Source organism: Ostrea edulis, chromosome 4 (genome assembly GCF_947568905.1).
Source record: "Ostrea edulis chromosome 4, xbOstEdul1.1, whole genome shotgun sequence".
Taxonomy (NCBI): domain Eukaryota; kingdom Metazoa; phylum Mollusca; class Bivalvia; order Ostreida; family Ostreidae; genus Ostrea; species Ostrea edulis.
The window spans coordinates 76,803,689-76,816,258 of NC_079167.1; the positions used below are offsets into that span (position 1 = coordinate 76,803,689).

Genomic DNA, 12,570 nt, shown 5'->3' on the forward strand with positions numbered 1-12,570 from the left:
AGTCGCACAATAAGTTTGAAGTTTCTCCTTTACAGCTGTTAATATTTTCGTGAGGAGCAAAGATAGGGGCTTGGTAGAACACTTACTGGATCCAGCAAATATATAAAGCATGAAAGCACTGTGGACAGTCTGATAGATATGCCCAATCAACACTGATAGTAATTCTTAGTTCATTTCATAAAAATGGGAAATGGATTCAGGTGGTGAAATTAAATCTAAAGAAGTTAAGTTCAGTGAGGATACAGATATCTGGGAGGAATGCAAGTACACTGATATTTAACTGATGTAGTGTTTTCTCACATTATCACCAGTGTGAGATCGAATTTACCCATGTGAGACAGCCATGTGAGATTTTTCTGTCTCACACTGCTGCGACGTCATTTGATTGTGACGTCATATATTTTCTATGATTTACGTTACACGGTGAAGATTTACGTTATACGGTGAAATAAAAGTATTTTGCATTGTTATATTCAAATCTTAATGTATATAGCTTTCTAGTGGATAACCTTGGGTTGTTTAGTTTACATTTTTAGTGTAAACCATTTTCGGGTAGGCTCTTTCTGCCTATCTAATTAGTTTTTCCATCGAAGTTCAAATGCGGCCTTTGATAATTTAGTATTTTCTCAAAGCTCCTAAATTTATGCACTAAACTGTAGGTAAAATGTGAGAAAAATAATCCGTAATTATTTACTCCTGTGGGATAGGGAAATTTCACCTCTGGAACATTATTCGTTTTCTAGGACTTGGCAAAGCCTCGTCCTAGACTGCGAATCTTGTCCCCTCAGTGGAATTTCCCTTTCCCATACTCGTACTAATGAAGGATTCTATTAGTATCAGACGATGAATTGGTGATGAATTCAAATAGAGTTTTGAACGAGCCTCAAGTAAAAAATAGTAGTGCCTGTTTAGAAGCTAAAACAGAAAAGACATATGACCGTCTTGTGACACCTACTTAAAGGCCAATCTAACTGAAGATGAATGCCACGGAGAAATTAATATTACTTCAAATATCGAACAGAATATTTTAGAAGATTTTTTATCATTTCAGCAGCAATTTTATTGAACTCATTACCAGATTTTATAAGAAAATGCCATATCTTTTAAATCAGCCTATCTAAAACATTATTTTGATGCTCAATGGTACTCATGTGTTTATTGTCTCTTTTCATTTAGTTCTTATCTGTATGTATATAAACTGTGATATTTTCATGTTTTGTGATACATGTTCTTGACAGGACTACAATATAAACTGGTTTATATAACTAATTGTGCAATCCTGTATAAATAAAGGATATTATTTCTAATATTGTGAAGAACAGGTGTAAGAATAGCTGTCTTTGTGGGATTGCATTCATATTTCAGTAAAAATTAGACAGTAGTCTTAATACATGTAAGTCTGCAAAGCATATTTAGGATATCCTGCAAATAATATATGGAAAATATGAAACTTTACAAATAGTATATATGAAAACACGTAATCATGAGCAATATAGTAAGAGTCAGTTTAGTTTAGAATTGCATTTTACGAACGATCTCTTATTGCCAGATTATGATATGAACTATCATTGGGCATGCTGAGTTCCTGATATTGTTGTACGTCGTTATTGCTGACTTGTGATGGCGGTGATATTTCTGCACTCACGATATAATCCGAGGAACGCTTCTCTTGTCTTCGGTAGTAGATTACCCTAAAATGTAGTATGATTTATATCAATTACAAAGGCTTTTTGGACTCATGGAGAATATTCATAACCCTAAAAGAAATTTTGTTTACCTCATTGATATAACAATGACAACGACAAGGACGCAGTTGATGATCAGTGAGATAGATAAGATTGCGATGTATGCATCCGGAGTACTATACTCGATATCCCTAGCATTACCTGCGTCTGAAAGAAATACAAGAAATATTGAACTTTTGATGCGTACGCCGACCTTGAAACCCACGCAGAAGATGTAGAAGCTATGTTTAACAGGAAACTATGATGAAAAGTGAGCTTCCACATGCGCAAGTGTCCGTTCATCTGAATCGGGATTCACCATCTGCTATTAAAGTTAGGTTGATCACTGGGTCTTTATCTATAAATTAACCTTAACAGGGTAGCACGTGACCATAGACATGGAGAAGTCAGCTTGCCCATCCACAAGTACATATTTACCAGAATGGGTAGTGTTTCATTGTCAAGAGAATGATTAATTGTTCAGTATAGTATGTAAAAAAATCGTGTTCTTTATAAGAACGATTAATATCATGAAGTCTAATTAATAATTAAAACAAACATGATAACATTTTCGACTCAACAACGCTCAAACAAAGAGGTAATATATCGCTGTTCAAATCTTTCGAATGAACATTATTAGTGGAGTTCCACTAAACTATTACAACGAATTCAAGTTAGGGAGCATCAGTACTTTGTTATCAAATTTATATCATTGGACTAAAGCATTTTTGCCAGATCTGTATCATTGAATTAACTCAAACGTTATTATCTTGACCAGATTGTGTATCTGAAGGTCCAGATTAAATACATGAATAACTCTTAATCCTGATATCAAAATCAAGGCTAGAAATATTTCATATCCATTGTATATCATTACTTTTTAATGTTTTATTTTTGTATTTTCAACTGTACATACAAACATACAAACTGTAATATACACTCACTCATTCACACTTGCAATTACTCGGTGTACATTCTGTATCAACAATAACAATGAATTGTAACATTACATATAAAATATATTCATACCCACTTAAATATATACACATACATAAGCATGCATATAAACACATATACAGTAATTATTTTATTTTTCATATAAATGTATTGTGATTTTCAACAAACTACTTGTCCATTATATTATCATACAATGCCCATTGACCAAGCATTTTGGGTTTCCTATGAAATACATGTTGACAATAACTTTCTAAATTTCTATAGCATTTAAACAAATTAATTGTATATCATTACAGCCCTAACAATAATTTATAATGACACACTTGCATGATTCAAAACTTAGCAATCTGTTTTTAAAACACATTTTCATTTCAATCTAGAATACCTAGTTTCTGTTAAGAAGACAAGTCATTCACTCACGTTGTAAAGGGCAGCAGCTTCTTTGCGTTCTTACTTCCGGTCATGTGAATAAATGTGAAGATGTTAGTGTAAATATTGATTTATATTTTGAAGTACTATGACGTACTTTACAACTGAAAATGAAAGAGGCCAGCAGATAAAGGTAGTTGGCAATGCAGCTTTAAAGTTAGTTCCGCTTCGACTTCCTTCGAAAACTCTAGAGCTTTATTGGTGGATAGAATATTCGAAAAGGACTGATATTGAAGTGCTATAAAACAGTAACAAATTATAACCTAACTACTGTAAATGTTAGTGCAATAAACACACCTTTGTCAATGGGTTCCCCGGTATATCCTGAATTACAACAACCATCATGTATCCCCGTTGTCGAGTTACAAGGTAAGTCACTAAGACAACGTTCACCACAGATATAAAGACAATTTGGCCCATATGTTTCTGGGGGGCACTCTGGCAAAATCAAAATATCACTACCAAGCATTGTTAATATTCACATTCCTAGTAAACAAAGAAAACATGCACAAAGAAAAATATGAATGATTAAAACGTACAAGTATGTTTCCAAAACTACAATTTAAACAGCTCACCTTTGTCACAGAATATCCCGGTATATCCTGGATTGCAACCATCGTCACATCTTCCTGTAGTCCTGTTACAGGGGCGATAACTCAGACACTGTCTACTACAGTTATACACACAATCAGGACCGTATGATTCTGCAGGACACTCTGGTAAAATATGAAAATTTATCATCTTGAAAACGCATATACTCTTCCCTTTCACACCCGAGGCTTCTTGACCAATTCTTTGCTGTTTTCATAAATCTGAATGTATGATGTATCGAATTTACGTCGTTTCTATCTAGATCAAATATTCCACTACAGTTAGTAGGTGCATTTTACTTGTTTTAGAAATATTTACAGTAATGACAAAAATGAATTACGTGTGTTACAATGTGTTCCTGTCCATCCATTACCACATCCATAGTCACATCGACCAGTGGTGTGGTTACAGGACAGGTTGTCTCTGCAGTGTCCAGTACACGTAGATCTACACTGTAAACCGTAATATCCAGCTGGACAGGCTACGGAATATTTCATTCTTTTGATAAGATAACATTTTAAATTGCATTCATACATGAGAGTGTCAATCCCATTTTAGTGAAGTATTAAAAGTAATCTTACATGCGTTACAAAATTCTCCCACCCATCCTGCAGTACAACCCAAACACATTCCGTTGACATTATCACATTTCATTTCCTGACAGTTGTTAGGACAGGGTAGATCACAGTTATATCCATACACACCTGATTCTTTACAACCTATAATACAATATCGAGATAATTATAGCACCTTATTTATCATACTGCATCAAACGTATATATATATATATATAATGTATATATATACAGAGAAAATATGGCATTTCATTTACACATACTAAATGGATTTTAACTGTACAATAATGTAGCATCTCGTAGAGATCCGGGTTAGAATAGATCCCCAGTAGCCCTTGCTTTTCGTAAGAGGCAACAAAATGGGGTGGTCCTTCGAATGAGACCACAAAAACCGAGGCTCACAGCAGGTGTACCACGATAAAGATCCCTCCCTTCTCGAAGGCTGTAAGCACCGAGTATAAACCTAAATTCCGCAGCCCTTCACGGACAATTGTGACATACCCATATGAGTGCAAAATTCTCGAGCGGGACGTTAAATAATATTCAATCAATTCAATCAATTAATCAATCAATAAAATGATGTAGCACAATCTTACCTGTTACAGTTACTTCGCACAATTCAGTGTGAACAGAGTATGTTTCATATCCGGTAGGATAAGTTGTCCCGTCAAGTCTTTCATTGTAGAATATAACGTAACGTCCATGTTTGACGCAAGTGGTACTGAAATCCAATGTCGGTAACTCCTGTCCGTTCTTGTAACATAGATAACCATCCTCCTTTATAGTGGTGTTTGACACATACAGCGAAAAACCAGCACAACGCCCTCTTTGTCTCATGACTGAAATCACCAATGTATGATTAACATGATGGTGGAAAAGTTTTGAATTGTCACAGGAAATTATTAGTCTATATTTATGAACGCCATCTTTTGGTAGGTGGGAACATTTAATAAACAATTTAATGAAATTTGGGGAAAATATAGATTGCTTTTAGATGTATCAGGTTACACAACTGTGACAACATGAACTAACTTTTATAGCAATTGCGACAGCAACACTACATCACACTGTATCAATGAATGAGGTCAGAATAAATAGTGTAATGCAACCCCCCCCCCTAAAAAATATATATCTAAAAAAAATATTTTTTTCACCAAAGCCTAAAAACTTGAGGTTGGTAGATTAAAATTCTTCTCTGAATTAAATTGAAATATATTTATTCAATGCTTAAATGATATTGATAATAGGAAAGTAAATTTTATTTTAATAAAATATTTTACTATTTCATTATATTTGTACACTGTTGCATATAACATTCCTTTTTCTGGTGATTAGATTCTAAAAGTGAAGTGCACAGTTTCAAAGAATTAGTTCCACTCAAAATGCACTGAAAATATACTTTGTCTGCATGAAATAACGTATAATTATTACCTAATAATTCTGAAGTCGTGTAGTAAGTGAAAATCATGGATGAATCTTCATTATAACACATATTACCATAAAATAATAATGGAGGAACTTCGGATTTATGGAAAAGTTACCGATGTTTTGAGAGTATTTTATATAGTACTGGTTCAAGATTTATGTAGAGGGGGTTTATGGACAATAGGACCATGCTCCTTATACTATCCAGGAGAGAGACGATACCCTGAATAGGTACTGATAAACCCCTGTGTAACCATATCCTTCCTAATCCTTAAACCATTTTTTTTATTGATAATGATTACCATATTGTACTCCATAGTCTCTGAACTGAATTCTGATGCTGAAGATGCTGAGTACTTTCTCAAGGTCAACATACCACCATGTCGATTTATCTGCATTCCTAACTCCAAAAGGTGCTGCCCTTGTACACGTGTTAATATCTCCGTCTACTGCACGACTGGATTGATACTTCTGACAAGTTCCAGTTTCTCGACAGCCAGATACCTCCTTAGCCTGCTCGGTCTCCTTATTCTGAGATAGGATTTCTTTAAAGCAAACGAAATCATCGATCTCACTAATCATCAGTATGGGAACTTGTATCTTCTTCGATACTGTATACATATAGGGATTAATCTACCTTCTTTATCAATGTTTGAAACAATTGTGATTCAATGGATATCGCACGAGTAAAGCAATATGAACAAAGATTAGCTAAAACCTACCAAATATCAAAATATGTTATAAGTTTCACAGAATTAAACCTACTAGCAAGCGAACGTGTTATCAAACATAGCTTGATCTTTCCAATATTTTAAGAATGAGTGATACCAAGTTATGAAACTAATGATGTGATGAATGTAAAATTTACTGTCTACTCATGGTATCCAGATGACGAAATCAATCCCACTGCTACATGTATGAGAAAGACAAGAGTATGCATGTCGTGTTTATCGTTGTAGAAGACAACCAGGAAGTTTGAATATTAAATGTTTATTTATATAACTTTACAGACTTCATGATATGGTTGACAGTTCACTTCTATACATACCCATTACTGTCAACATTCAATGTATACATTTGTGGTGTTCTGTAGGGTGTCAAAGATCAATGTATGCATTTGTGGTATTTTGTAGGGTGCCAACGATTAATATATACATTTGTGGTATTCTGTAGGGTGCCAAAGAGTAATGTATGCATTTGTGTTATTCCTTCGGGTCAATGCGCTGTTTGTCAACCTACGACGGATGGTTCGTGTCGTATTTACTAATTGTCTGTCCGTCTCAAATGCTTATGTAAGTAATAAATAACCATTCTAAAATATTCACTTGACTATGACGTGGGACAGTGCACAGTCCTTGATCAAATCCTTTACCCTTCTGCCTTCAAAGGATTTAATTAAGTCAACGCCCACTTCATTTATTTATCATGGCTTTCTGGGTTGTTATTTTTGCACTAAATACGAGGGCTGTTCGATATGTAATGTGTATTGTACCACATCGTGATAACGCTTTGCACGATTTCGTGGATGAAGATACGTTAGCGTGTCACATTTACTACAAGACGGGACATCCGTTTTTAAGGTCATCTCCGAGAATCCGTGGCATTCATACCTGATTCAGAACGTTTGGCGATGGAACTGCCACTACCTGTTTGAAGAACTTAGATCTGTCAGGGCTGGGATTCGAACCCCAGGCCTTCCACTTGCGGGATGAACGACGCTCTAACCTCTAGACCACCGCGGCGGTTCGCAAGAAATACGAGTACATCAAGGAACTGAGTCAACAACAAAACAACTCTGAAATCACATTAGATGAAATATTTATCAAAACAAGATATTACTACTGGTAATACTAATTGAACGAGGTAATTATCTCGACAACTCTTGTCCCGTGGGGATCCGGGTATATAATAGATCCTCAGTATCCCCATGCTTGCCATAAGAGGCGACTAAATGGGGTGGTCCTTCGGATGAGACCGCAAAAACCGAGGCCCCGTGTCTCAGCAGGTGTGGCACGATAAAGATCCCTCCCTGCTCAGTGGCCATAAGCGCCGAGCATAGACTTAAATTTTGCAGCCCTTCACCGGCAGTGGTGAGGTCTCCATATGAGTGAAATATTCTCGAGAGGGACGTAAAACAATATTCAATCAATCAATCGAAAACTCTTTGCTCATTCACTCAATACGTAAATAACCAGGAAGATAACAATCTATGTATCCCTAAATTACAAACAGTGTTAATGTCCAACGTGACGTAAAAAGGGGAAGATAACAAAATAAAAGATTAACATTGGTGATTTTATATGGGCCAAATAGAGATTCACTTGGGTTTTTTTTTTAAATGTAGAAACAGCAAAGAATTTCGAAGATGACGATAACATTTTTTGTGGTTACTTTAAGTTTGTTATGAATCCAAAGTTAGATTGTAAGTATTACAAAGAAAATACTATAAACAATCCTATTGAGAGGAGAACTATGATAGAAACTATGGAGGAGTTAAATATTTTAAACATTTTTAGAGAATTGCATCCAGAGAGTCAGCGATACAATTAGAGACGTAAGAATCCTACAAAGTTAGCTAGGTTAGATTATTTTTTAGTGTAAAATTCCTTGTTTAATAATGTCCATAATTGTTATGTTGAAGTAGTTACTCAAGAATACATAGATGGAGGTTTAAAAATGGTAGATATTGGAAACTTCAATACAAGTATGAGGATTTCATAGGTCAAAAAACGTTACAAACTGAAAGTGCACCAACGTGGCAGAAGATTTTAGAAACAAACATAGATATTTACACAATAATTGAATTAGGACCAAACTTTGCATTAAAAAAAACATTAAAACCTACAACAATCATTTCTGGATGGATGTCGTTAAATCCTGGAAAAAACTTTGGATATGTTTTGATAAAAACAATGCTACTGAAGAAATATGTAAAAGTGTAATGTGGTATAATGAGAATATACAAGTAGAAAATAAACCTATTTTTAAAAAAAGCATGTTATGAAAATGACATTTTTTGTTAAACGCATTGATAAATGAGGATGGAACATTTTTATCAGATAACCAATTTACAAATATTTATGTTAGGTTGCATACAAATTTTTTAACGTGTTGCTCTGAATCATTTGAGCAAAGAGGATTAACCTATTATTGGGTCCGTGTTTGCCCAACTATCTGTTTTTTATTGCTTATGGGAATTATGAGATTGATTGCTGTTTGTTATCTTCGCTTTTCTTGCCATCACATATATTTATCACTTGCCTTTGCTACTAATGCTGGAAATAAGATTTTGAATTACCACCAGGTCAAAAGAAATGGAACGGAACATTTTCAGTTACAGACGAAGAATGGAAAATGATCAATTTAAAAGGCTTTTTTTTTTTTTTTTTTTTTTTATACAAATGATAGAACAAAACAGTGGTTATAATATAGAATAAACTAAAGAATATTAACTACAAATACTTATTTGAAAAAATATTAAAATAATCAATCATGACATGTGCAGTTTCTGTATTAGAAAAAAAAGAAGCACTAGAGCATAGTTTATATGAGTGTGAAAATGTGCAGAACTTTTTACGTATGCTTTATCCATCGTTTTTTAATCTTTTACATTTGAAATAGTCACAGATAAGAAAGCATTTTTACTTGGCTGTTCAGATAATGAATTGATTAATATCATAGATTTTCATTTGAAACATTATATATATTCTTCTCCATGTAAAGAAAATACACACTTTCTAGTAAAATTTAAGAATATCTGGATAAATATATATCACATTGAAAGACACATAGCTCTTATAAAGAACTGCATAGAGCAATTTGAGGAAATTGTTTACAAAAACTGAATGAATGATTTTATATCACATTGTCTGCTATTTGACATGTTTCATACTGATTGACACCGTTTACCTGATTAAGATATAGGGCTCACGGCGGGTGTAACCGGTCAACAGGGGATGCTAATTCCTCCTACGCACCTGATCCCACTTCTGGTATATCCAGGGATTCGTGTATGTCCAGCTTCTTTTTTTGTATTGCTTATAAAAGTTATGAGATTGACCACTGTTCGCTATCTTCGCCTTTCATTGTGCATGTATAAGAAGGTTATAGACATAAATGCTACATCAGGAATGTAATTTTACATAAATATATATTTGTAATGATTTTGTGACTAAACGTTTAAGACTTTCAGATTGTGCACAGGGTGAACAAAACAACATAGCCTATGTTGGCATTTTGTCCCTTATCTTTATGTGTTTGTTTAGCAGCCAGAATAATTTCCCCCTCTATCTTCTCTCTCTCTCTTTGCTAACTTCTATATAAAAGTCGATCATAAGTGTGAAAGTGTGTGTTTGTGTAAATATCATTAAGTCCCCATACCCGCTGCTCAGGTTGGAATGTAGGGGCACTTGTAAAAATCCCGACTAAAGGAATTGAATAAATGTGTTGATTAAAAAAATAAAATGAAATATTACTACTGGTCATTGACTCAATACCTAAACAACCAGGAAGATAATAATCTATGTATCCCGAAGTGTCTAAAATACAGAAAACAGTGTTATTGTCTAACGTGACATAAAAAGGGGAAGATAACGAACAGTAATGAATCTCATAACTCCTATAAGGAATAAAAAATAAAGAGTTGGGAAAACGCAGATCATTGGATATACCAGAGGCGGGATCAACGATCTGGTAAGAGTAAGCACCCCCTATCGACCGGTCACGCCCACCCTGAGCCCTATATCTTGATCTGGTAAAACAGTAATCCGTAATCAAAATCAGAGTACAAAAAATGGCCTAACCATTGATATGAAACATGAAAGCTGAAGATAACGAACAGTGATCAATCCCATAACTCCTGTAAGCAACACAAAATAGAGAGTTGGGCAAGAAGTCAAACAGCATTTAACTCAATTACAGGTTGTATTGGCAAACTAGATCGTTATAATGACCATAGAATTTACGAAATGCTGAAATCTGACAATGAAGCATTTTTGGGGCTTGAAAAGATTATATGAAAAATATCTAGTAAAAATGCAACAAACAAATATCATCCTAACTGCTATCTAAAGCAAAGTTTAAGGAATATGACTGATATAGAAATATGTGGTTTAATAAAAATCGGTTTTGGTTGATTACTACCTAAAGTCTTTTGGCAAAACAATTATGATGGGAATAATCATAATAGCCATTCTTAATATGTATATCTTAGATTTTCAGTGTAAAATTGGGTTGTCCTGAATTATTCATATGTTTAACGTAATGTGAAGATTAACGTCACATGCATGAGCAAGTCCACGTACAATCACAGTTTGTCAATCGCAATTTAAAAAAAAAAATAGAATACCAGTTACAATTAAGCTTTTACTTATAGCAACAAAACTTAAGCTATTTATACAGTCATTGACTAGAACTTGAATTGATCTGTTGGAACAGAACAGTTTTGTTTTGAATGATCTCAACGTCTAAAACTTAATGATATGTATGCATTGTTTCAGATTTCTGAAAATACATGTGGATGAATCTTAATTCATAAATGTTTTTTTAAAACTTGTTTGTTAATGGTTTTCTTCCCTAGTAAGTTTTGAATTTTAGAGCTGTTGCTAAACTAGAATTAATTTAATGAGAATCAAACAAAAAATGTCGAGTTCAATAAACCTGTTGAGTCAGTCACTTGTAGATAATACTGGCGGACGGAATGTTTGAATTGACCTCAAAACACGAATGGGGAATTTATTTCTTGGGTGAAAAATTTAGAGCCCATATACAGTTATAAGTGCTGTTATTAAAAGTAAGGAGACACCATTTGTATCTTTATAGAGTGATGAACTAGTACCATTGTAGTAATCTGGTCAAAAGTTGTGGGTATTCAGTAGAGTACAGAATTATCAACGGCTGTGCAACATGTAGTGGCTTTTGAAAAAATTCCTTTCTCAATGACATGATAACACTTTGTAAAATTAATATCCACGATTCCCCATGTAGTGCAGGTTCATTTGTTTTCAAAGCATATCTCCCCCATCCCTTTGGTCTGTAGTATGAAGATACATTATATGTCGAAATGCGCACCTGGTGCATCAAAATTGGTACCGGATAAGTTTTACATTATGACCCCTGGGTCGAGGCCTCTGCTGGTGGACTGTTAGTCCCCGAGGGTCTCTACAGGCCAGTAGCTAAGTACGTCGTTACTAGCTTGAAAATACGGATGAATATTTAATTGCTGTTATAAAATTTAGAAATTCATTTCAAAATTAAGGATTATCTTCCTCATGCATAGCTCTTATCCTTGGACGAATTTGGCTCCACTTTTTTGGCACGCTGTTTTTGGCTATATTTAGCTCTAAAACTTCATAGTTATTTCCGATTTCAAACATTTCGGTTGAGCATCACTGAAGAGACATTATTTGTCGAAATGCGCATCTGGTGCATCAAAATTGGTACCGTATAAGTTTTACATATATTCAATCTATCCCATCTTGGGCAGTGTGTCATATCCGGGTTCAACATTTTAAGAATGGCACTTGTAGTGATAACGCTTTCCAAGAACAATTCTTTGCATGTCTTTAAAAATAATCTACAAGCATTATCCTATGGTGTACATTCAAATTTTTTTGTTTAGAAGTTATAACGTGGACCTGGGACAAAGTTTCACATCAAAATCCTTAAGGTGGCATGAAACACTGTTGAATGGAAATTCAGACGAGTTTTTAGCATTTTCAGTGACCTGCCCCTGATTCACGTTTATTTTCAAATGGGTTTACGCATTGGTAGTCAAGAGGTGTTACCAACCAGAATTTCATAACGACAGCGACTCTTGTTTGAGTAGGTTCGAAATCTTCCGGAGACTTTTACATTTCTTTTATCTTCTA

General features: G+C 34.4%; 1 protein-coding gene across 1 annotated transcript in view; it reads right to left on the reverse strand.

Annotated features, from left to right (window-relative positions):
• Positions 1-3,914: 3,914 nt before the first annotated feature.
• The window catches only part of LOC130053851 (scavenger receptor class F member 2-like), a 36,150-nt gene continuing 27,494 nt past the window's right edge, over positions 3,915-12,570 (reverse strand). The window contains exons 2-5 of the mRNA XM_056161465.1: positions 4,873-5,115; positions 4,283-4,420; positions 4,042-4,182; positions 3,915-3,922 (exon numbers count right to left, since the gene is read on the reverse strand). Of these exons, the coding sequence (XP_056017440.1) occupies positions 3,915-3,922; positions 4,042-4,182; positions 4,283-4,420; positions 4,873-5,113 (528 nt within the window). The 5' untranslated portion in view covers positions 5,114-5,115. The remainder of the gene's footprint in view (positions 3,923-4,041; positions 4,183-4,282; positions 4,421-4,872; positions 5,116-12,570) is intronic.